Below are 27151 nucleotides of genomic sequence, written 5' to 3' on the forward strand. Positions count from 1 at the left end.
GTCACTCAGAAATCTGCGGTAGAAGTGGGGCGAAGAGTGCCACGCTGAGTGGTCCTAAATCCACCTTAGGACACTTTAATTGACCGCCTCACAAAGGGGACACAGCAAACTGAAAGTGTTCTGAATGCACCTTGAAATGCAGACAATGCCTGTGGGTTGCAGAACATATATATGAACTGAAGGAGGAGGACCGGACAGTTAGGTAGATATATTTTTAATAATTACTGGGCCCATTGCACAGGGGAGAAAAATTCAATAACCCCGGCCCTGTTAAATAGTGCTGGTGCTAAGCACCGGAAACCAACAGCCGAATTAAGCACCAAGTTTCCCTCTAGTTAACATTACCTACACATATTTAGCACCTATTGCATTCTGCAATCATTTTTAGAGGCGAGCGCAAAGCACTCCGTCCCTCTTCTAATCTCTCTTTAGGGGGATTTTTACCACGCCCATGTTACGTTAGTCACTTTCATTGGTTCGTGGGCTTGCCTTTTAAAATCCGCCTTGTTTTCATCCGTGAAAGGCATGCATACTCATGCCTTTTCCAGTGTTTAGCTCTCCTCGAGAGCACCGATAAACTACTGGAAACATACGAGGCTCCATGTTTCCGGATGGTTTGTGGACTACTTTTTCTCTTTATTTCGCAGCGCGATCACGCTGTTTTTTCTTTCTTTTCATTTAATGTGACAAGAAAAGTCTGGTTAGGAGTTTACAACCCTAATAGCTCTAACTCGATGTAATGCGAGACACGTTGCATTGCAAATGCTTGTCTTTTCTAGGATGCAAATAACGTGGTAAGGCTTGCATACATCTGTACATTATTCACGTTCTTGTCTCCGACTGTGTGTAAAGAAAGTTAAGTCCTAAAGTTACAGAATATTTGACTGTTGTTTCAAAGGGCTAAGATCACAGCTGTTTCTAAGAATACAACAAAACCTTTAAGGCCAGCATCATGAGTTGGCTGGCTGGAATATCAGGGACCTAGAATACCTTGGAATGGAGAATAACCATACTTACCCTAAAATTAATGGATGCGTTTCCATTTGTTTTCCCTTGACAACCCTCTGACATTTACCACCTACTTTGAGCAGGTGTCAAATGTGGATCAGAGGGCTGGTGGGGTTTTGCAGCAGGGATGAGGAGAGTGTCTCGAGGCACTGGCTGAGGGGGTGTTGACTCTTCTCTTCAAGGTCTGCGGCCTGGCTGAGGGGGGTGTTGTCTCTGCTCCTGAAGATGCTGGAGTGGGCAGGCTTTTCCTTTGCCCTCTTTAGCAATGCGTTTGTCTAGTGATTTCGGAACCAATAATTTTGGGTTTGGAAACACTGGACCCCTATTAATTTGGCAAAGGGGTATCCTTCTGCCATACGTATAATGGCCTAATCGTTTCTTTAGTTTTCAGCTGTTCTTGAATCCGTTGTTTTTACTTTTAAATTGTGGTGTCTGTACAAGTAAATCCCTACTAGCGTTGTGATTTATGCAAATCACATTGCAAGACATAGAGCCAAGAAAAACGTAGCGCCCCTCAGTGTATAAAACTGAAAGGTAGACATTTATCGCCGTTGCTCCAGTGTTTGTTAAATTTGAAATGCACAGTACCGAAAACAAATACAGTGAACCTAACGTCTACAGAAGCTAGAAATGAGCCATTAACGTCCAATTTTACCAATTAAATCATTGAGGCTCCTATTTTAAAAGGCTTTGAATAGGTGACATCCTGCCACAGACATTGCTTGGACAATATCGTTAAAATTACCTTGGGGACAGATTCGTAAAGTTAATTACTTACATTTCTTTTGAGGCTTCCTTTCAGTAATAGCGCAGCATGTTTTTCAGCATTTCAGTAAAGCGCACGACAGCAGTTCATATCACTTTTTTAGGCCTGGAAGAAATGTCAGTTATGCCGGCACAATTCGCATCATTTCCAGCGTTCTGCAGAACGCCTTTTATACAAAATTCCATTACGTTATGCCATCATGTAACTTGGCTAGATTGGAAGCCCCTCAAGTAAAAAATCATACTGGCGGAACGCCGGAACAGCACAAACAGGCTGAACACAAGTGGCTGTTGTTTGTGCACTTGTGTTCTTTGCGCTAAGTGCCTTGCTTACATCCAAAATTAATATGAGGATTCTTTCACACAAGTTATTTTGTGTAATTAAGAGGAAGTTATGCGAGTTTCGCACATCTCATGTCACATACCAGTATCTCCTCACAGACAAACTCCATCTCTACCTCAGACAGTTTTACCTTGAGCTTCTAACAATAATTCCTTCAACATGTATCACCTCCAATAGGGAGGATTTGAAGATATTACTAGAACATGGAACAAAAATAACTTTGACAAAATTGCACAGTCTGCATTGCCTGAAAATAGCACCACACTGGAAACTTAAACCATCCCTGCTAAAAATGTTACAAACGGCCCCACAGAGTCATGGACATCAGTAGTGCAGCATATGCAGTGGCGCCCGTTTGTATTGCCTGCTTTGAGGCCCATGGCACCTTTCTTACTCCACTGTGCTCCCCACTTTAGGTGACTATGACTGGAACGCAGCCACGGGTGAATGGGTTGGTCATAGCAGTCCATCCTGCTCTGAAAGCAGACCTGTAACCCACAGCCCACTGGGAAGCCGACATGGCCACGCCCGCCCTCAGTGTCGTCGGTCAGTCACATCTAACGCGCGCTTGGAGAAGGAAGATAGTGTTACTTAGGCAACTACAAGTGCCAGATTTGTTTTTTTGTCCAGATTTATTTTAAGTTTAGTTTAAGAAGTTAAGCTGATCAAAATACACAGATGTACTATAAATAACAATGTCTTCTAAACTCGTTTCTGCATTTCCTGTGGTTAGGATATGTATCATAGTGGAACTGCAGCAGCTAATGCTTTTACCAATGATTGTGTCAGATAAGAAATATGTGCCCTGAGTAGAAGATAACGTTCACTGTAACTTTTGCAAGTTTCATAGCATATGATACTGCACTTCCTGTGAACAACAACCGTTTCAGTTGCACAAAAGTATTAGTGTAACTGACATTGTTGATTTGAAATGGGTCATGTTATGTTTTGCTGTTTCCCCAGACAACTGCTTTTCATTTTTTTCTAATGCCCTAGTTTCTTGTAACATATCTTATTTTTCTAGAGCTGGCACACATTTTCGGCTCTCACTTGATAATCAGCGAAGGAGCGCCTCTCATCAGCCTCACTGTGGACAACGTGCAGCTGGAACATGGAGTTGTGTATGAATACGCAAGCACCGCAGGGATCAAGTGTTACGTTTTGGAGAGGACAGTTGAGCCGCAAGGCTGCTTCAGTATAGCTGCCAAGGTGTGTTTGTTCTTAGCCACGTGAACAGTGATGGTCTTTGGCAGGATTCACTTTAACGATGTATCTAATGTCGCTTTCCAGGTTATTCAAGGTTTCATGTCTAACATATAGTATAATAATCATCTTTTAATGGGTTTTTTTCAGGTTGTTTTAGCTAATGGCTGGAGACATTGAGCCTGATGTATGGTTTGAATGGAGTACAGTTCATCAACGGGGCAGAGAACACCGTTCATCTACCAGTTTAGAGATGACCACAAGCACAGAGGTCATCTCTGTATGTTTAAAGGAACTGCTGTCTCTGCAGCTCCTTTCAGTGTTCAAAAAGATTGGTGGACTGCCCCTGTTGGTTTTGACAGCCGTTCACCAAACCTTTTCATCTTTTTTGTTTTTCAGAAACAAGCTCCTGAAACAGAAGTTTGTTTCTGTGAAAAAAAAAAAAAAAAAAGAAATGACCGCCACACTCTTGGAGTTTTCTCTCAGGGAGTTATGAGACAGAGCTTTTATTTTTTTTCCTTGTCCCTCACCACCAGGTTTTTCCTGGAAGACACTGCACTGTCTACCTAAACAGGGTGGGCAGTGTAATATCCTTCCTTCGTCAGGCTGTCGGAGGAAGCTGTCCATCGACAGATCTACTTAGAGCTCTGTCAACAGAAAGCTTAGAGTCTGCCTGCCTCTAAATGAAGCAAGCCCTCCGAGGGTTTGGCTGGCATGGTATTTCATTACGTTGTTATGAAGTACTATGTCTGTCCAACTTTTGGGCCTTTTATCACTCACATCTTTGATCAGCCCAGGGGAGCATTTCAGTCTCCTCTTGTTTCTATTGGCTGCTTGGATGCAGCCTTCCACCCCTGCTGCAGTGCATAAGGTAATATTTTATATCTCAAAAGTACACTCTGTCATCACACATTTAATTCTTTATCTCATTGTTATATTGATTGCACCATGCAATCCATTTTTAATTATTCTGCTCTTCAGATGGTATCTGTATTAATACAGTATTACAAATAGTTGTTTTTCCTTTTAAATAAAAACGCATTATATAAAATATAAACCCCCACCTTCAGTTTTGATTAACCAAAAGAGACTCACATTTTCAAGAAATGAATGCTTATTTGATGACCAAGTAATTTAAATCAGATGACTCAAAAGAGTTGAAGATTTGAACCCAGATATCCTTAAACAAATTTCAGTGTATTACGTGTCCTTAAGATGTGCACAAAAATGGTACATCAGAATGACTTTACACATTGATGAGTATGTTTATTTGATTTTCTTATGTACATGTTCTTTAGGAATTATTTAGAGCAAAGATCTAGATAGAGTATGTGTTTATTTTTAAAGTTTTGTGTTTATGCACTCTGTCCTTTCTGTAGATTTTAGAAGCCTTTGCTGCCGATGATGACAAATTTGTCGAGAATTGTCGAAATTTGATCTCTCTGAGCAGTGCTGTGGTTACTATGCCACAGTATGAATTTAGGAATATATGTGACACAAAACTGGAGAATATCAGCAAAAGGATCATTAGCTACGCAAAGGTACTTTTCATATGTTGATTATGTGTGAACGTCTATAGCATTATGAGAAAACACTGCAAAAGTGAAATGCATATTTCAACAAAAAGTCTGTGCAAGCAACACTACCGTAGGTATACAGTGTTTGATAGAATATCATTTGTCATTATGAAAGCGATGTAATACTTAATATGTGGTTCCCCTTAGGCATATTGTAAGGGTTTAATTTAATCTCATGCTGCTGCTGTGAAAGATGTGGGGTTAGGCTGGAGAGGGTACTGCTTATTGGCAGGTGTTTAACATCTGCATGACTGCTGGTTGTTGTCTTGATGCCTAGAACCATCTTTCAGTGTTTTCACAGGAATAAGTTTGATCTCATTACCCTAATGGAATCTTTTGGTTTAGGTGCCTTTGAGGCACCTCTCTGGTCACATATATACAATAGTGGTTGACGTTTGTTGGTTTCTGGGTATTGATGGCAGATCATTTGGAATATTTTACTTGCTGGGAGGATGCCTGAGGGGAGGGGTGGACTTAGTTTGGAGGAAGAATTAATCCATCTTTGTATGTTTAGAGCAAGGGCCCTCCCATTTCCTAAGTTGATAGCTCTTCTAGTCCAGGTCTTTGCATTTTGGGATTTGTAGAACTGTTATTGGATAAAAATGGCTGCCAGTCTCAGAACGAAAATTAAAACTGGGACTGGAAGAACTACCCACACGTGTTCTTTGACACTTGGGAGCTCTTCAGGTATTTAACTCACACATGGCTGTCACTTTTGTTCCTGGGCATCTCTTCCATCATTTACACTAAGGAGGGACATGTTTCCTTTGGCTTGGCTGTACCAAGTGATTGTTGGGTCTTTGTGATATCTGTATGGTCATATTTTTTTAAACTTAATAGTCCCAAGGGGATTACTGCAGTATTGTATTTTGTGGTACAGTTCTCTGTAGCTCACTATTATCATATGAGCTTATGAGTGCTTGGCCTCTGCCTGTGTAGCTGTCTCCGGGTGGGTGAGTTGCGTCATCTTCTATTTCGGTGCATTGTTCACAAGCTAAAAGTGCTCTGAAAAATCTAAAAGTCTAGTTCTTTGGAACATATATCCCTACTATGATGCTTGATATTGTCATACATGGTGAATTGAGCTCAACTAAAAGGGGTTTGGAGAATACAGTATTATTGATCTTCTTAAGCGCCCTGTACCAGAAATCTCACAGACTACACTAGGTGAGATTAGATAGAATAAAAAACAATATTTTGTTAAATACTTGATTGCTCCGCTGTAAATAACACACCACACTTGATTCCATGGTGACCTCTTGCATTGCTTGACATTTGGACCTGCAAATTGTCAAACTAGGCCTCATGGCTGTCACTTTGCTTCCGTCAAGATTTTTTGAAGGATCCCTAATGGCAAGGGAGGAACTCCCTGACTGTAGTCATGCTTATCAGGATCTCGTAAAAAAAATATCAACTATTAATTCACAAAACTTGGCAATGTAGGTCAATCTCCGGCCTACCAGCCATCGTAAAGCTTTTAGAAAGATTAGATTTTCTCAAGTTGCTTTTCACATTGAACTTCATAGCCTCATCTATGGTTTGCAGTTGGGTTTTCAACTATGTCGAGGTACTGAACTGGCCTTGATCAACATTAAGGAAAGCCCACTGAGGAGGATCTAGACTGTTCCTTCATACTCGTTAAGTTGACCGTTGCTCTAGACATGCTCTTCACCTTTCTTCTCCTCAGGCAAATAGAGGCAACCTGTTAATTTTCTGGGACAAGGTTTCTGTGGCTCAAACCAGGTAAAGCTAAGTCCTTTCTTTTATATAGTCAGCAATATGACTTGAGATATTCCCCAAATGGATCAATCTCAACTGTGATTTTTTTTTTGCCTCACCTCGGCACCCTTCTTAAAAACCGCCAGCAGTGACATCAGTGGTCATGTGTACTGAAGGTGCACAGATCAGTACTGGATACCTTGTGATCGGGGCATGGATTCTCATGGAGTGTATCTTCATTCAGGAACTGGATGGACCTGAATTGGCTTTGCTTTAAATGGCCATGCTGATTGGCTCCAGAGTCTCTCCTCAGTGTCCACCCACCCTCAGTACCATTAAGCTTAGTGCAAAGTTTGGGGTCACCTTCAACTCATAGCTGTCCATCCCACAGGTTACCAGTATTTCCAGAGACATGTCTTACCGCCTATACTTTCACCATCTACTGTGGGCTCTTTTTTAATTGCCTACTATTTCTTTCTTTGCAGTAGCCCTCTCTGTGTGGCTGCAGCAATGCAAATTATATGTATGTCTCTTTGAACACAGCTAGTAGGGTATGAAAACCCAAATCTTTCCTACCCATCTCATTCTCAGCCTAATGAGAACTAACCACATTATTCCAAAATTGATGCCTTTCCACCGGCTGGTGTTCAAGCAGAGTTTCTAATAGAAAACCTTCCGCCTTGTGCACGCATCTGAGTTCAAAGTGGCACTTTGTCTCAATTTTCTCTTTCTTATCACTGACCAATGTCAGGCTTGCCTTTCAGACCATCTCTTTCTCAGTTTGTTGAAATATATCAACTTGGGCAGAGGTTCCTACCCTTCCAAGGCTCGTTCCTCTTGAGCTCTGTGCCAGCAAATATGTCTACATTCATTATGAGCTCCTTTAATTGCTTTATTTGATGACTGTAGGTTTTATTTACTGTGCCTTATTTTAAATGCTGTGGCTTTGGATTTCATTTTAACTGTTTTTTTAGATTTTAGTTGTCCTTTTTTTCTTGCCAGTATTCTTGTGTGCTTTACAAATATTAGAAGCAATCAAAATGTACACCAGCTCAACCCACCATCCTTCTCCACAAGCACCCATAAACAGCATAATGGCTATACAAATCAATTAGGAAAGTGTAACTGAATATTAATGTCTAAAGACATTGAATATTTTAATTAGTCAAAATTAGAACCCACTAAACTGCATTTCCTTTGTTTTTTATTTTGATTGCATTTTCAAATTGTTAGACGCGTGTGGCTCTACAATGTCTTCTTAAAAATCACAAGCTTAATATGAGGTTTCTTGTTATATTTTTAGTTTTCTGAAGAACTGAAGACAAAGGTGAGTCCCCCCTTCAAGCGTGCTTCCTTGGAGCTTCACCCTCTTGGCAGCATGGACTTCTGCCCCACCAACTGCCACATTAACCTCATGGATGTGTCCTACCCCAAGAGCACTACCTCAGTCGGACGGTCATTCAGTATTCGCTTTGGACGAAAACCTTCTTTCTGCGGCCTAGATCCAGATCAAGGTGTGTGCTGTGAACTCATTTTCATATTTGTATTATTTTCTATTTATTGTTTTTGCACTATTCCTTGAAATTGTAACCCTTACTAACTACATACTTCGAATATTACTGTCAATTACCACCACAGGGTTTTTGCACACAAAGAAATGCATGCATTTATACTGTTTAACCCTTATGTGCAAGTAGAACTATAATTGAATAGCATAGTGTTCCTGTGTTTGAACACAGAGAGGCTGCATGGACATGGACATCTAGACATTTTAGTCCCCTGCATACTTTGCGTAGTCGTAGTTTGGACTCTTGCTTTGAGCAAGACTGCTGGTCTCAGGATGACAGTACTTTCGTTCATAGGTGACTAGGTCTCTTCCTACAACTATTTGAAACTGTTGTCCAAACCTTACCGGCTTACTAGCAGTACCTCACCGAAAACACAATAGTAAAAGGTGATTTGTAGCAGTCGCTTACGCATGGACTCAAAATACAATATCTCAGGGTTGTCGTGGTTAAACGGAAATTACCCTTTTCTCACAGATTTATAATGTCTCATACAAACAAAGGCAATAACACAGATGCAGTAAAGTTATAATAGTTTTTATTCAACATAACTGCAATTTGTGATAAGTTGCATGGACTGCAATGATTAGGATAATGAATATACCAAGCAATAGTATAGTAAAGAGGAGAGTCATTGTTATAAAGACCCCACCATTATGCAATATAAGATAAAAATATATGTATATATAAAAGATGGAATAAGCCCTAATACCCTAAGAAGAGTAGGTCTAACCTTCTACCTTAAAAGGAGGAGCTGGGTTCGTTAAACCTAATCTGCCAAAACCGTGTCCATGAGAGGAGCCCCCAACCCTCGTTACCTTGGAATGAGGTCTCTATCTCAGACTCCGCAGGGACACAAGGACTGGATCAGTGACAAGATGACTGCAGCATCGGTATCAGCGATGGTGGCGATGCCCTCTGGTCGGAATCCCTCTGATTATCTGTCTAAAAGTGTGTTGTATTTATACAGATCTACAAGGTCCCCTGACATAAGTGTTATTCATAACAATAGATAACAGGCATGCTTGGGACGGCAATTAATATCAACAATCCCTCGAAAGTATAGAGAGGGAAAATCCCGAAGTGTGAATGCCTACTGTATGTTTGTCTTTCGTGCTTGATCTTGACGCCTTGGCGCAGTGACACTGATAATAGAACCCATAACAAGTGGCCTAACTATAAACAAGGCCGCCATTTTAAAGGAAATAAATAATTAAATGGACTAAGCCAGAGCAAGCTAAGTAGGTTAAAAGTCACTGGGTGACGGGGGCACGAGTTTACAAGCCTACGGCTAAGCTAACTCCTGTTAACCCGTTAAAATAAACTAGGATTCACTACACCCTCCCCATTGCTGTAACAGGTATGATGAAGGTAAAGAAAACCCAATCGCTAAAAAGCTGCTACTGAACTAAAAAAGCCAAAAAACTTAACGAAAAAATAAATGCTGTGTTATAAAATTCGTTTTGTAAAAAACATTTCAGAGATTTTAATATCAACCATGACAAGTATAGCAAACTTTTAGTATAATTGCTTCTTTTATTATAATCGGGAACTGGCAAGCTAATTCATCAAATTATGTGCTATATGCAGGATCTTGAAGAATGTCATCGAAGTCACCATTCAAGGATCTCAAAAATGAGTCAACATCGTCTGAAGTGAAATTGAGAGTTGGGCGGACAAACGGATCCACAGAGCAGAAGTGAGCCATATTCATCGGTGCATCGACACTCGCTGCAGCGTCCTCATCCATGTTAGTTTGTATAACAGAAGGCTCATAGGTGGCCTCGCGGAGCAACCTCAGTCTCAAGGGGCATGACCGTGTATGAACCCTCATCGGGGACATCAGCAGTTCGTGGTCCACAGGAGATGTCGGTGCAACAGCAAGACAGACCATAGGCAGATGTTCAAAGAGACACCATAAGCAGCGGAACACCGGTTGTACACACCAAAGTAGAGGCCGGAATGACAACGACCAGTCAAACTCTAGTTCCACCAGCAAAGGTGTACCGAAGGTCCGAACCATGCGTTCACGGCACAGCGGGGTTGACGGGAGCGGCTCCATTGCTCTGTGTCGCTGGAAAGAAACAACCACCGCGAATCAGAAAATATAGCAGTGGTAAAAGAAAAGAGTGAATGGATGGCTGATGGGATGACTCCGAAGACAGTCTGGAAGATGGACACGAAACCAGACCCGACAGCCTTAAAGAAATTAACAATCCCAGTGGTGCTTGAAGCATTGAATATTCTCGATACCAACTCTCCAAAGTGTATGGGGAAATCGGTATTTAAAAGGGATTGTATCTCGGCTGATGATCTCGCAACCTGGAGAGCATACGTCTCTTTTGCGGATGTCAAGGCGACCTGTTTTTGAAACAATAGCGCCTTCAGTCTACTCAACTTGTCATAGTTCACATTAATAGTATCAATGTGGGGCCACATTTCAGATACTTGTATCTCTCGTGTGGGGGGAAACAAAACATGGCCACAACACGTAACGACCTTCGTGACTGAGATTGCGTAGGCAATTCCAGGTCGCAAGCCGCAACAGCTGTCATCGCTCAGAAGAACATAACTCCCATTAGAAAGAACATGAAACACTGAACGAATCAAGGGGACGGGAGTACCCTCCAGAAAACAGGCCAAATTTGCGACCCCCGCATTGTAAAGACCGTGAAGAGACACCTGTTTGCATATCATGGAATGACGAACATTAGTCTCACATTCACTTCCGCTAAGAAAGACCTCTTGTTCGCCGTTGAGACATCGATACTCAAAGGGCAACTCCCACTCTTCCTTAATAAAGCTATCTCCTAGCCGTTCATATCGTCCCACTGCAAGATGTTTCAGGCAGCTCGAGAAACGAAACGTTGAAAACGGTAAATTAATAATGCCGTGTAAGAGCCAGATAGTTGAAGGACTCTCTGCTACCGTGAAGGGCAACTTATCTAATTTTTCTACTTGAAGCAAGGTGAAACGAGCCTCTCTTTTAGCCATTGTCACTTGTTCCCTGGAAAAATTAAAAGCAGTGAAGAGTTCACTCCCATTAAGGTATTTCCATGGAATGTGGCCACTTTTCAGCGTCTGCAATGCCCAACTCAGCTGCATGATGGAACGCAGCTGTGTTTGCCCATGATATAACCGAGACAAATCAGTCTGAGTGATATCAATAGCAGATGACACTATATTCGACAGGGAATAAATCCTGTTGGAAAGCGTGTTCATGCCATTGTCGACAACAGCCAATGTATTTTCCAAATTCTCTTTATCAAGTTGCCGTAAACGTGCAGCAGCCTCAATTTGAGAAAGTTTCCAAATTTCATTATACATGGCATATAAAAACCGTTTCAAGCGTTGCTTTCTAGGACCTAATAGGAAATCTTGTAGGTCTATACTGTCAGAAATAGTATTCAGGTGTTGTTTCACCGCTGTTAAGGTGTTCGTTTGTACCCATTGTTGGCACAGCTTGCCCACACTGTAAGTTGTAATTATACCAGCATGCTGACCTGACAAAAAGCGAGGGTCTGGTCTATGAATGGAAAAACCCCCTGAAGAGTTAAAAAAACACTGTTGACACTCATCAGTATCGGTGGACCATACCAACCATCCCCCGGGACTGGAAAGTGAAGAATTATAGTCACCACCCTTAACCAATGCATCTAGCTTATCTTCAGAAACATTTAGAAAGTGTTGCCAATCTTTAAATTTTGTCGGTGTAGGGATACTGGGCGTGTTGAGATCCTTTATTTTAGCTAATCCCAGACATGATGTCTGCTCAACAGTGTCATTTAAGAAAATCATTTGCACAGGAATTAAGCAAGCTCGAAACAAAGCCTCCCTACCCTGTATCTGCCAATCTTGCGTTCCCCATACACTCTTCAAATCGACAGTGTTCTTCCAATATTCATAACCCTCAATCGAAAGTCGGGAAACAAAGGGATCTGAATAAATCAGTTTTGTATCTGTTAACAACAATTTTCTAATGTGTGTCTTAGGCAATTTAAAATAATAAGATTCAGCTTTTGTTGTATCATGCCCAGAAAAATATGTGAATTTGTCACTGTAATACTTTGGACTCACCACCCGTGGTGTTGAACAATGTTCCCATTGTGTGTAGTTAAAAAGAGGCCTATATCTTGTTGCCCGGTGCAGGTAGTGATGTCCCCAATTATTATAGCAGAACATTTCACCATAATTCATTGTAAAATCATATACATCATCACTACCAAAAGCGGAGTGGTCCTTCATTTCATTTAGCATGGAATCTACTGTTTGGACATCCCAAACATCAGAGACAACATTAGGTGTAACAACATCAGACATAGAAATTTTGAACACGTATGGTATTTGAATTATCTCTGTAGGCCCGTATATATCGAACGGAACTTTGTCCCAAACAATCCCATCAGAAATGGGAATAGCTGTAATATTGACAGGGGATAAATCACGTCGGACCTTATGCGATGAGTGATGCGGTGTTAAAATTACATCAACAGGCTCCACTGAGGAGCGATCAGCAATAAAATGACCATTAATTAATAAAAAGAAAACAGTCACAAAACCAATCCATAAAAACAATGCAATAAATGTCAAACAGAACCAGAGATAGTTCCATGGATATATCAAATAGTTCTTTTTAAGCCATTGATAGAACTTGCTACCTCTGGAAAGTTTGTTAGTCACAGTTGAGGATGAATCTGAAGAAAAATCATCAATGTCCACAAAATAGCCAGAGGAAGTCTCCGCAAACACAGGACTCATCGAATTCCCATCCACTGTTCGTGGAGGTTCATGATAGATGATGTTACCAGTCGTGGAAGTGTTCGTGTAAAATACAGCCAAATCCTGTAGCGGTTCGTTCTCCGAAGTTGTTACAGGAACCAACAAAAGTTAATTTTCCTCCCTCCCCATGGTCGAGGAAGTGTCTGGAACAGCAGCTGACATAGTTGCATAGTCAGTAGTAGCGATGGTCATCCTACTATGTAGAGGGATGTCCTGTTGGGTAGTGAGAGGGGATCGGGAACCACCCAAGGGACCTCCTGGTCTACTGTGAAGAATCGGCCACATGGTGTAATTTGATGTCATCAATGGAGATGAATCTGTTTGATTTGGAACCAGATAATGGCGGAAGGATGACAGTCCTGGAGCCTTTTATCCCCAAGACCGGTACAGGTGCTCTGTATGCTGGACCAAATTCTTTTTTCACAGCGATCTTCTCACGAACCAGATCCCCAACGCTAGGAATCCAGCCAGTCGAAGTTTTCGCCAAATCCCTTATTCCCAAGGTGGCAGCGCTTGCAGATGATTTATCATCACGGAATTGTTGAAGCTCCTGTAAAACAGCGAGACGTTCTTTTATGTCAAATGGTGTTTCGGCTGCCACCATACCAGGGGCATCAAGATCGGGAACATACATAGTTGTCCCAAGGAGAACCTCATATGGAGACTTTCCCCTCAAGGACCGTCTTGGCAGATTATTCAGTGCTCTCTGGACCCCATCTAGGTGATGTAACCAACTACGGCCTGAACCTAATACTCGAGCTGTTAAGGACTGCTTTAGATCACGATTCCGCCTCTCCACGACCGAATTTCCCTCGGGATGGTATGGTGAGGAGTAATGGAGTTCAACACCCATCGTCCTCATGGTGTCCCTGAAAGCCTTAGAGGCAAATGCAGGGCCCTGGTCCGAATGGAATGCTGCAACCGCATATGTACCGATTAAGATCAGCAAATCTTTAATAACAGTCCGGGCGTCAGCTGACCGCTGTGGCCATACCCACAGGAATCTAGAACAGGAATCTACAGCCACTAAAATGTATTTGTATGCACCATCAGGTTGCAAAGGACCACAATGGTCCAGGTACACACAATGGAGTGGTTTGTCTGACACTAAGAGAGATGTCTGAGGAGGGCGTCTGATAGTCGAGCCCTTAATCTGCTGACAAATGTCACAGCAAAGGACATACTGTTTAGTCCGTCTGCATAGACCAGGCCACCAGTACCGTTGTTGTAGAATGGTGATAGTGGCCTGTATACCAGCATGTGCAGAAGCGACACCCTCATGTGCAGCTGTAATTAATTCCAATCTCTGATCTTCATTTGGGATCACTCGATCACCAACATCTGGAATTGTTGCAAAAGCAACATTCTGTGCACTGATATGATATGTATAGTTCGTAGGGTATCCTTTCGGAAGGGGCTTGCCTGCAGCCGAGGCTTTAACGGTAAGCAGTATTTCATTATCCAACCTTGTCCGAGAACGAGTCACTGCAGCCACAGAAGCCGTAGCTACTGAAGCTTTGGCTGCTTCGTCAGCCAATGTATTACCGGCAACATGTATTCCCACACGTTGGTGCCCCAATATATGAACTACATGGACACATGGCAGCTTATCCTTAAGATCAGCCACCCTTCCCCACAATATTTTGTGTTTAATGGTGTTCCCTTTACAATCTCTAAACCCGTTCAGTATCCAATGATTGAGGTAATCATTGTATGACTGGATGCAGTAATACGAATCACAGACGATCAAAGTCTGCGTTCCTGGCTCTGAATGTTCGAGCGCTAGAAGAAGAGCCTTAAGCTCGGCCAACTGGGCTGTGCAGTCCCCTAAGGTCTGAGTGTATGTGTTATGAGGACGAAAAACTCTGTCTTCCATTACCCCGCACACGGCTGCGCAAGCTGCCGAGTATTGATGTTTAGTACCCACAGCCGGTTGTGCCGAACCGTCAGTGTAAATGATGGTATCATAACTGTCTATTGGCAATATGTGTAAGGGAGCGGGGTACTCCTGTTCATACTGGAGAAATTCTTGTGTCTGAAGTCTGGGGTCAAATACATAATCAACATCAGTGGCGGTCAGAGATGTTGCCCAATGAATCCAGCGTGGATGCAACGCCTTAGCGTTAGGAACACTCGCTTTAGTGACAGCCTCTAAGGCCGGAACCGGGGAGACAACAACAATGCGTTTCCCCTGGGCAAGCGGTCTCTCCTTTTCAGTAGGAGCAAAACGCTTTTCTGCATTGGAGTACAAATGTAATTTGTATGCTATTGGCACCGTGTCACCCTCATTAAAGGTGACATAGGTAAATCCAAGGGCACCAGCTATTATTCTGATGACCAAGTTTGTTTTATTGTCCCGTGTGTACAAGTGTCTAGCTTCTAGCATGTCTCGCTGTATGTCCCTTAGGATGTGTGTGTGTTCAATTGTCCATTGCCTGCCAGAATAATTGGGCTTAATTAAGTTATATAGTGGTTTTACGCGTTCAGCATAATCTGGAATATATGTTCTGCCAAAATTAAAGAAACCCAGTAATGACTGCAATTTTTTAAGCGTGTTCGGAGGCTGTAGCTGAGCACACTTCTCTAGGAAGTGCGGGGCCAGGCTCTTCCCCTCGTTTGATAGTTCATATCCTAGGAATAATACACTAAGAAATGCTATCTTACTTTTCTTAAAATTAAATTTATATCCGAAGGTGGCAAATCCCAAAATTATCCGATTGACCCTGGCAAGATGAATGTCAAGGGTGTCATCAGTGAGATAGATATCATCCACATATGATAATGCCTCGGAATCAAGCCCCTGTAATATTGATGTGACACGGGCCTAAAACAGTCCTGGGCTGTTTTTATAGCCTTGTGGTAAACGACAAAAGCGTTTCTGAGAACCATAGGAAAATGCACTGAGGTCTCTACTTTCATGTGCTAAATTCTGGCAGAAAAAACATTTAGATATATCCAATGTAGTTTTGTATTTTTTACGCACTATATTATTTATCAGCGCTGTGTGAATTTTGTATAGCATAAGTGCGTGCATGACTATTCAAGTGCCTATAATCAACCACTATTCTATATGAATGATCAGGTTTCACAACGGGAAATAGCGGATTATTCATTGCCGATGTACAGGGCTCAATTACTCCCTGGTATTCAAGTTGTGACAGTATCTCCGTCACCGGAGCTTGTGCTTCATGTTTAACAGGGTATTGTGGCTGCGGGTGTGGTGTAGACCGAACGGGAATAACATGGCAAGGAGAGTCCTTGTCCCATCCTACATGATTACGGTATAATGCAGGTGCCTGCGCCAAAGCCCATTCAGCAGCTAATGCTCGTTTGTCTGTCTCCGGAACAAGATCGGAGAAAGAAGGCAAAATGACATCTTCCCCATGTGGGAGCATGCGGACATGTTCAGGTAGCCAGTCTCTCTCGGCCAACAGGATATCACTAGTAAGATCATCCCAGAAAATTACACTAATAATGCGTTCCACGTCTCCCTCTATCTGAATTGTTAAATCAAATACCCGATCGAGTGGAAGTACGCGGCCATCCGCCGTTTCAACTGCAATGTAATCGCTAGTTGCTGTCGCATCCAGATGATCTTTCAGATTCTGGCGACATATCGTGACCTCTGCCGCGCTGTCCAACAGAGTCACTGCCCACTTCTTGTTCCTCAACAGTGTTCTCAATACTACTGGCATTTTTAATGGTCAGTGCAGCCACTTTTTTCTTTTTAAATTGTGGCTTTTGTTGAGGAGTCTTTTCTTCTTTTTTAACAGTAGACTGTGGCGAGTCTTTCTTTTCTTTCACGTATTCCGGACGTCGATCTTGACGGCCCCCTCTCTCGCTATGTCTATCCGGTGCGTCCTGAAAGGAACAAGAAGGACGTGAATCAGTATATCTGTCTGAAGTTCTAATGTTATCCCTATTTCTGAGATTATATCTCCTTTCGGAGTACTCCGGATGAGGAGAATCAGCTCTTTTAGTTCTTCTTTCCTTGAAATCTTTTTGTTTTTCCCAGCGCTTTTTAGAGCCCTCTTGTGCTTGCTTCGTACCTTCCTTATGGGTGGTATTTGGTATGTCCAATTTTCTGGGTTTGGCTCCCAGCCCATCCCGTCCTATACTAGTATAGGTATCAGAGATTATTTAGGGTAGCTGTCTCTCTTGTTCCTGGTGAGGAGTTTCCCGGAGACGCTGACGTATCGCCAGTGCTACTGCTTCCCCTTTAATATTACTCAATATTATCGAGGAGACGGCGTCAAAATTACGCATCAATTTCATCCCCAGATCTAGGGCTGGTGCAGCCCCATGCTCATTTTGTATTTTTTTCAATACTTCCGGCAAATTGGCCAGTGTAGGGGTACCATGCGTTGTAGTATAAATGGCAGCGAAGACTGTACCCCAAGTGGCACATTCATCAACCGAGGGAACCATCCCGAATGGCAAGCACATAGTGAGCAATCTATGTTTCTCCTGTGGCCCCGTATGGGGGAACACAGCTTCCAGCTGATTTGTTTTCTGAGCAATCCAGAACGGTATTTTTTCTCGATCCGAGGGCACTTTTCCCATAATGGTATGCACCGTTTGTGGACTAATCCCAGTAGCCAATTGATAACCACCAGCTACTGGCGGTGCTGGACGCGCTGGTGTAGTGTTCAATGTTCGCATTACGAACTGGACTAATCGTCTATATAATGCCACTAATTCATTATATAATATCCTTAAATCTACAAGCGGCATAGTCTGAATGCCTGGATGAGGTGTATATGTGGCAAACATAGGCCACGTCGGCCCTTCATTACTTAAAGGACCTAGCCTCACCCGCCGCAGTATATGTGGTAGGGCGCCTTCAAACCAGTTTTGATGCTCCTGAAATGTGAGCGATATTTCATGATACTGGTATGCTTCGTACCTTACGGGTACGTCCGCAATGTCATAAGTGTGAAATGTGTGTGTTCGTTGGTCAGCCTCAGGAAAGGCAACCCAACAATAAAATGTTTCCGTTTGGTATGCTTCAGTTGCTTCTATAATCAAAGTAACTTCCCCGCCCTCTTCTGTAAGGCCATGCGCTAATAAATGTTGTGTAAGTGCATGTCTAGCATTTGCAGGAATGTCTATGGTATTAGCCATAGTTGTTTTTAGAGAAACGGAACACCAAAATAGGGGAAGTTTTTCCTTTTGTGAGTTCGAGCTCGAACAACCTACAGCCTAAGCAGGTGTTACCTGTTTTGCTGAGGAGGATTATCCCAAAGACCACGGACGTCTCCGTATAATGGTACTGAGGGTACCTGTTGTCTGTGAGACAGTGATAGTCAGGGTATCCGTAAATTAGTGCCTAAACACCATTGTTGGTGGCGCCATGTCGTAGTTTGGACTCTTGCTTTGAGCAAGACTGCTGGTCTCAGGATGACAGTACTTTCGTTCGTAGGTGACTAGGTCTCTTCCTACAACTATTTGTAACTGTTGTCCAAACCTTACCGGCTTACTAGCAGTACCTCACCGAAAACACAATAGTAAAAGGTGATTTGTAGCAGTCGCTTACGCATGGACTCAAAATACAATATCTCAGGGTTGTCGTGGTTAAACGGAAATTACCCTTTTCTCACAGATTTATAATGTCTCATACAAACAAAGGCAATAACACAGATGCAGTAAAGTTATAATAGTTTTTATTCAACATAACTGCAATTTGTGATAAGTTGCATGAATTGCAATGATTAGGATAATGAATATACCAAGCAATAGTATAGTAAAGAGGAGAGTCATTGTTATAAAGACCCCCACCATTATGCAATATAAGATAAAAATATATGTATATATAAAAGATGGAATAAGCCCTAATACCCTAAGAAGAGTAGGTCTAACCTTCTACCTTAAAAGGAGGAGCTGGGTTCGTTAAACCTAATCTGCCAAAACCGTGTCCATGAGAGGAGCCCCCAACCCTCGTTACCTTGGAATGAGGTCTCTATCTCAGACTCCGCAGGGACACAAGGACTGGATCAGTGTCAAGATGACTGCAGCATCGGTATCAGCGATGGTGGCGATGCCCTCTGGTCGGAATCCCTCTGATTATCTGTCTAAAAGTGTGTTGTATTTATACAGATCTACAAGGTCCCCTGACATAAGTGTTATTCATAACAATAGATAACAGGCATGCTTGGGACGGCAATTAATATCAACAATCCCTCGAAAGTATAGAGAGGGAAAATCCCTAAGTGTGAATGCCTACTGTATGTTTGTCTTTCGTGCTTGATCTTGACGCCTTGGCGCAGTGACACTGATAATAGAACCCATAACAAGTGGCCTAACTATAAACAAGGCCGCCATTTTAAAGGAAATAAATAATTAAATGGACTAAGCCAGAGCAAGCTAAGTAGGTTAAAAGTCACTGGGTGACGGGGGCACGAGTTTACAAGCCTACGGCTAAGCTAACTCCTGTTAACCCGTTAAAATAAACTAGGATTCACTACAGTCTCCTGTTGCAATTCGTTGTCTAGTCAAATCAACCATAGGTACTTTTTAGCACACTCCTTTGTGAAAGCCAGATTTCCATAATTTGTGCTGGGTCCTATGAACATACACAAATACATTTTTACACACCCAACTCATTTTGCACCTGCCTACATTTGGTCTGTGAATTTGCAAATGCTTTATTTAAAAGAAATGCTACATTGGTTTATTTCTTCTTTTGCTGTAACAGTTATTCTTCTTTTAAATATGTCACAGTTTAAGTAACCAATACTGTGTTTATTGTGTTTAGTTGGCAATTTAAATCCAATGTCCTACACGCAGCATTGCATCACAACGATGGCTGCCCCCTCCTGGAAGTGCCTTCCTGAGGAAGATGAGTCAGATAGCAGCTTAATGGACAGTGGCTTTGGACAACTAAATGGTGGAATGACCAAAGAGGAGCGTGGGCTGAGTTTTCTGCTAAAGCAAGAAGACAAAGATATCCAAGACTCATACCTACAACTCTTCAACAAATTGGACTTTGCAGTAAAGGAAATGAAGCAATATGTCACCCAGATTAATAAGTGAGAATCTTATGTATAATTGGCGTTTAGTTAAGCACTGCTTTCTGATGTACTGAGACTATGCTAAAAGTATACACTGGCTGTATAAGATATGACTTCATGTATCAATAACCAATGTCCAGTGTCATCGGATTGCTATTAGCTATGAAGATTTAAACCTACGGAACATAAGTAGGATGGTTGTCATACATGTAATGTTGTCTGTAGGGTGGACATATCTTTCCGTATTACTACTTTATTCTCATTATTGTGCTGCTGTCATTGAATGATTCATATATTGTAGACCATATATTTTATACTTCATTATATGTAACGTTTTAATACAGTGTATTTATTCATGTAACTATTGTACTTTGAATCATTGTTTACGGATGATGGTTTTATGTACAATGGTCTGGTGTGGATATTTTTTATAAACAGAAGAGTATAGTTTCATCTTTGCTTTGTACATGTCATACATTGAACTTTTTTTAAATATAGACTTTTGATTTACATAGTCCTTCATTTTGATATTTTTTTCAGGCTTTTGTCCACCATTACAGAACCTTCCGAGTCTGATACCTGTGAGCCTCCATCTATGGAGGGGACACCACCCTCATCTATGGTTGCCGAAGAAGGTGACATAGACAAGGTTGAACAGGGCGGCATTAAGAAGGTTTGCTTTAAGGTTTCTGAAGAGGATCAAGAGGACTCGGGTCATGATACAATGAGCTACAGGGACTCCTATAGGTATGTCCTGCATATATTTGCCTTTTGTGGAAAGTTCACAATCTTGATAGAAAGTAAGTATTCTGTTAACATGATAAAACAAAGAAAATGTTGTTACAGTACCAATGAAGTACTAATAATTAAAGGGCTGTGATGTGTAAGTGTATTCCCTTTATACCACTGAGTTCAATTTATTTTCAACACTTCAAGCCACTGGATGTTTGTGCATAGACCACAGTCAGTTAGGGAGGCATGTCAGCAACGAGGAAAGCAAAAACAATTGTATATTTCTTTTTAAAAAAACTGCACACTTTTAAATGCAGACTTCCACATCCAAATTGGGCACCAATGAGGTGGCAGTGCACATTGGTAGTTAATGGTCATGTGTGAATTGTTAGGTTCTCATAATTATTATACGATTATAAATGTGGCTTTCATGGGTTTCACTCTAGGTTCTGTTAGATGATGTGTAGCAAAAGCACAGAACTGATGTGGCTCCCCATCTAGAATTTAAGGATGGCAGATTTTGGGTGTTTAGAATTAATTACTAAAGACATTGATAATGATTTTTAGGTATGACCCTCTTTACGTCATTTGATTTCTATGTAATTTATTTAGAGGTACTCTTCCAGGATTCAAGTTTCCCTTCTAGAGAGAAAATGGCATATGAATGAACATTTAAGTGTGTTTGTGTTACTCAGTGTATACTTCACATTCATGGTTTTCATAGTGGTCAGACTAAACAACGTAATTATCTTAGTCTTTAGAACCTACTAACGGAAGGTGAGCTGTATAGGTCCCGGTTAAAGAGTTCCACGCCGTTGCCCATGTGGGGGGAAATATGTAATTCATTGCATGGTGACATTGAAGCCCTGCAATGCAAACTGGAATTTAAAAGGCACAATGAAGTTGTAAGCCATTATTTCTCCGTCATGTTTTAAGACACTGATAGCTGATGGTTCTGGGTATGGAAATGATAACTTCCTTTATTATTCTGTTGTCCCCTGGTACACAGAACCTGTCTTGATCATTTCGTAAGTACCACAAATGTGGTTTTGTTGCAGATTCATCTTTGATGATAAAATACAGAATGTAGTACACACAGATACAAAGGAGTAATTGTAGTGGTCAGTATTAAAATATAGTGTGTGCTTGTTATTACTGAGGTGTAACATTTAGAGCTGTTCTTAAGTTACGTCCTGTGTCTGGTTATGCAGATTACAAAAAAGTGTTTCGCAGTATTTATTCAACCATTGTCTATGGGTAAACAAAGTTGTTCAGTAACAGAGGTGCTTTGATGCACTGTGGCAGTCTCTTAGTGAAGTGGGGATCAGTTTCTTAGAAGGCAATGAGTTTGAAAACCGGTTTCTGAAAACAGTAAGGCCGCATTATGAGCTATTTTTCTTAATGATGTGACCATGGTAACTGGATAAACTCTAAATATGGCATATTGTCACCTTTCCAGTATGATGATAAAAACTAATTGATCTTGATGGGCCACTTTTGTGTGCAGATGCTAATCTGTGAGCAATTCCACTGAGTGACTTAGTATACAGTTTACATAAAGCAGCATTAAAGGTCACACACATTAAGAACATTTTTGGAAATTCTGTCTCCCCTTATTTTTATACTTAGGCTATGTTTGCTTTCGTGATGACTAGTTCTGAGCCCTGCTAAAATGGCTTAATTTATTGTATGCTTTGTGTAAAATGACATTACCATCTTTTCCAGTGGAGCTGCTGCTATTCCAGATATATCCTGATGTCGAGTTGTAGCATTCAGCTGATACTGAGAAAAGTGGAATGTTACTAATTGTTATATTGTAAATTGACCTAAATTATAGACTGTCCTGTACAGCTGAAGGCTTGAATAGTTGTTGTTCTTGGTGAAGTATGTTTTTTTTTTTTTAATATTAAACGTAAATCTCAGTGACCTAGAGTGTCACATTGCGAACTTTCCAATTCCCCAATATACCAAAAACTAAATTAAACTATTATGTCAGTGCGTGAGTAGTTTTGCCTGAAGTAACTGCAGACGGATTTAAAATCCTTCTGTGGGAACCTTAGACAGTGCTTTTTGTTCATGATTCCTTTTGCGAGAGAGGCTTTTGTATCCATCTGTTATCTAGGGTTTTGTGGCAGGTATGTGTGTTGCACAAGGAGATGACTAAACATTTTGTTTTTGAGGGCTAGCTATGTTTCTGGGGAATATTGATGGTAGAGTTCAGGCATGGGATATAGACCCGCTCAAAAGAGGAAGCTCTCTTCCATTTTTATAGTTTCCTGGAATTACCTGTAATCCTTATATGTCTTCAGAGAAGTTCTGACCAAGCTTAATTTACACATTACTGTAGTAAAATATCGGTGACTTCTCTGCATTTGGCTGTTCCTGCCTGCCTTCATAGGAATGTGGTAATGATATATTTCCAGCTTGTGCTTGTATTTCTGATCCCAAGGTTCCACACCAGTGAATTAAAGTTCTTAATTTGTCCCTCCCAGACAGTGGGAATAGAGTGTGGTGTGTGCTGAAATGTTCACCTTGAGAAAAATAAGCTCCTAAAAAGCTGATTTGTTTAGTGAAGTTCTGTCATACTAGAGTGTTCTGTGGTGAACTGCCATTTAGCCGGCAGTGTTCTAATACTTAGGGTGTTTTAACTATTTGTATGGGGGAACTGACCTGCTGGGGATTGTTGCTATGTGTCATGATTTTCTGAGGCCTGTGATTATGGTGACTAGAAAGGAGCTTGGAAAAAATAGAAGCCTATGTTAAATTGTCTGCTTGTTATTGGAGCTCATTTCTGACTCCCACAAGCTTAATGTAACATTTCAATGAGGCTGACTGAAGATTTCTTGGAGAAAAGAACTACGAAAGCCTGCAGTATCACCACACATAAGGAACATGCATAGGTGTAACTGACTTTGCTACAGTCCTATCAGACTCTGAGATAACTCCTGTGTTAAATTATTTTTGTATATTTAAGTCCATTCCCTTCACTTTTCGAGGAAGGGGTTATTGGAATTCTCATCCAGAAATCTCATTTTATTGTGTATTTTTTATTTTATATTTTACCCAAATGTAGCCAAACTGGTTAAAGAACTATTTCCAATGATCTCTTGTACACTTGCCTTACTTCTCTTCCCTTTTTCTTTATTTTTCTAATGGCATTCTCTAAAAGTTAAATTGTCACTTGGATCGAAAGTTCAGAGATGAGCCAATCTTGAAATTGGTTTACATTTGTAGTATCTTGTTTGGTCACTATGTGGCTCAGTCACAACTCAGATCAAGGGAGTGAATTGTACTTCACATAGCTTGACAGAATGAATTCCTCCAGACATAGAAACCTAACGCTGGCATGCTTGCAAGCCAGCAGTCTGTACAATTTTGGAGAAACGTTGAACCATTGAAAGCTCTGATGCCGTTGTTGTCACGTTGGGTTTTGTGGTTTCACACTTACAAAAATATCGAGATGTACGATTTCAAGAATTATCATGTGCATCTGTCAACTTGATCTATAGCGGATACAAACAAACAGTATGCCAATCTAAGCAATACTTTATAGGTTTGTGGCATTTTGCTATTTTGCAGAATGTGTGCAGCTGCTTCCTCCTCTTACTCGTTGAGGCTCAAATTAAATGTTTCAATTGAAAAATAAAATTTGCCTGCAGTTAACATTACCTTTTCAGTGTTTGTCAACAAGCATCAATCATATTCTGTTTATCAGTTTATATTTGCTTTGACTGTTAAATAATGTAACACGTATACTTATCAGATGGCTTTCTCATGACTCTTCCCCTGCAAATGATTTTGACCAGGGAGCATTGAACTTTACCAACCTGCGACTGTGATAGCCTATCTGATGGACTTGTTAAGAATTTAAAGGGGCAAAGGTATTCTGTATGCAGTTTGTTGCTTTGTTATATTTTGATTTTATCAGACACAAAGAGAAAATTGAAGAATAAACTATGTATTATTTATTTTATTGAACTTGCTTTTATAGTATTATAGTGTTAGTTAATTCGTATCCCTCTTGAGGTGTTGTGAGTTCACAGGGTAGGCTGTTGTCTTTGTAGTGTGGGTTTACCCAACAAAGAGAGTTGTGCAGGGATATCCCAGGCTTTTCACCTTACAAATTACCCATGAGAGTCTGTCATTCAGCCTGTTAGTAATTGTGTGTGAGTGCATTGATATTTTACTTACTAACCCTGGTGGAGTGATGAAGGCCTTTACAGTGAGTAGCATGCTACTCCAGAATGCAAGGTTAGTGGTTAATCCAATCATTATAATTTATTCACATTAGTCTAGTGCTCTCAAGGAAACCATTCTGTGTGCATACTGCAGCTCCTGTGTTATACAATAATTTAGCAATAATGTATGAATAATTGGAAAGGGAAGGTTTGAAAGATAGGATTGGGTGCCGGAGGTAGAGAATAGAGGCTGGGGAAGAGAGAGTAAATATGAGTGACCCTGGTCTGTCTGTTTTTATATCATCATAGCAATAGGTAGAAAGTGTCAGAGGGTATTGTGGAACATAATTAATGAGATTTCTGAGCGTTTTAGATGGAGATTGCAATAAGAATTGAGGAGTCTGCTGGGAGATGAGGAGAGGGTATGAGCAAATTATAGAGAGACAAGGAGAGGGTGTGAGCAGAGGGGACCACAGGTGTATCAGAGTATAATGGTGTAAAGGGCTGTGTTGGTGTGCCTGGTGTAAAAGCTTCTGAGATGGAAAGGGTGTCCAGGCTAGTCCTCAGAAACAATGGTGATGTAGAGGAGAGGTTTCTATCTAGAGTAGGTGAAAGAGGAGTAGAGAACACAATTGGAGTAGGCAAGTGAAGGCAAGGAGGGATGTTTAGTTAACAGAGGAGGATCTGAGTGCATATTGATGATTGCTGGGATCTCCAGGTGTCTTGGAGGTTGAGCAGCCCTCTGACAAAAAGGTTGTTGGTTCTTTTATAGTTTGAAGTATTTACTGTGTGTTTGTGTTATTGTTCTGTTTAGTACTGTTCAAAACAGTGATGTTTTTGATTCTTCAGTGGCAGATGCTCTGCTTCCTTGCCACATTATGTAGTTTTTAATCTGCTGTAGGTTATGAATTTGTTAAATACTGGTTGTTCTGAAGCAGCAGAGGCCCCACTGACAGACTCTGTAGCACTTGAGCTCCTTGTTGTGTACGTCTGTTCCTGGCTGGGGTGTGGTGCATTGCTCTGTGGGTGTTACAGCAGAGTAGATGTTTTGGATATCTAGATGTTTTACCTCTCTACCAGAGGAAGCTATCCATTAGGGTCACAACGCTACAGAGGAGTTACTGATTTATTTGATTATTGGTTCTGAGTTTACAGATGTCTTAGTTTAGTCTCTGGAGCAGCAGAAGCTCAGTTATTCATCACTGTTGTAAAAAGAATTGTGTTTGTATTTTTTTTAAACTACAGCAAAGCGTTAGTTCCATTGCCTGGGGAAATCAAGGCCACCAGAGAAGTGGTTCTGTTTGGTCTGTCTAAGAGGGAAAATTTGGTAGCCCAACGATAATCGTAGATACCACGTAAAAGGTATGTTACATCCTCCCAAAACAGAAATGTGGCAGTCTATAAATGGGAACACCCCTGCAGTGGGTCCAGTCAGTAGCACAAGTGCAGCCTGAGGTAATAAAGGAACACTCAGAATCGGTAATGCAGCATCCTATGGATAATCAGAGTCTGTATAGTATCTCTTCAGTCAAAGCGGAGATAGAGCAGCCTAATGAAAATCAAGGATCACACAGTAGTGTGTATCCTAGGGCCACCTTGATGCAGGAATGGAGCAATCCATGGAAAATCAGGGAAACACATTGTAGGGGACTTTTGAGTCCACCAAAGAGTGTGGGAGATGCCTCAGCTAAAGGGTAATGAAAGACGCCATTATTGTGGGTCTTTGAGGATCTCCATGGTGTGGAAAAGCAGCATCCCAATGATATTTATTGTGTATAGTAGTGAATCTATTTTGTGCATTCAGAACTGCAAATGATGAAGCATATGGGTACTCGGGCAGGTGTGAATGTGGACTCCTCATCCATTTCATGTGAACTACAGAACTTGGTGGGAGAAGCTGCATGTACTTTATGTTGTTGGATTCAGAAAGACAACATGGACAGCACATCAGCCTTATGTTATTATCAAGGCTACACTTGCATACCACATGAACATCTGAGCATGTAACACACACTCTGCAGTTTCACTCACTTCATGCCTTACACATGCACCCAGGGTGGGATGATTGAGTGGGACTTAAGAGGAACTGTATTGATTTTCCGCAAGAGGGTCCATAGATGATCTTTCAGTGATACGGAAGAAAGTCTCAGGGCCCTTGCTCTAAACATTCAGCCGTGGCTGTCACTCTTAATTACCATCTCCTGGTGAGGGCCATTCACCTCTTCGTATGGATCAAAGCACACTTTTGGTGTGCCTCGAGTTCAGTAAACCT

At 41.3% G+C, this 27151-nt stretch overlaps 1 protein-coding gene across 2 annotated transcripts in view; it reads left to right on the top strand.

Annotated features, from left to right (window-relative positions):
* Window positions 1-27151, top strand: part of PREX1 (phosphatidylinositol-3,4,5-trisphosphate dependent Rac exchange factor 1) — a 718002-nt gene that overhangs the window by 598398 nt on the left and 92453 nt on the right. For both annotated transcript variants that reach the window (XM_069243446.1, XM_069243447.1), the window contains exons 23-27: window positions 3141-3325; window positions 4699-4860; window positions 7919-8129; window positions 19714-19987; window positions 20510-20716. In XM_069243446.1, coding sequence (XP_069099547.1) covers window positions 3141-3325; window positions 4699-4860; window positions 7919-8129; window positions 19714-19987; window positions 20510-20716 — 1039 coding nt within the window. The remainder of the gene's footprint in view (window positions 1-3140; window positions 3326-4698; window positions 4861-7918; window positions 8130-19713; window positions 19988-20509; window positions 20717-27151) is intronic.

Source organism: Pleurodeles waltl, chromosome 7, assembly GCF_031143425.1.
Source record: "Pleurodeles waltl isolate 20211129_DDA chromosome 7, aPleWal1.hap1.20221129, whole genome shotgun sequence".
In the NCBI taxonomy this organism is placed as follows: Eukaryota; Metazoa; Chordata; class Amphibia; order Caudata; family Salamandridae; genus Pleurodeles; species Pleurodeles waltl.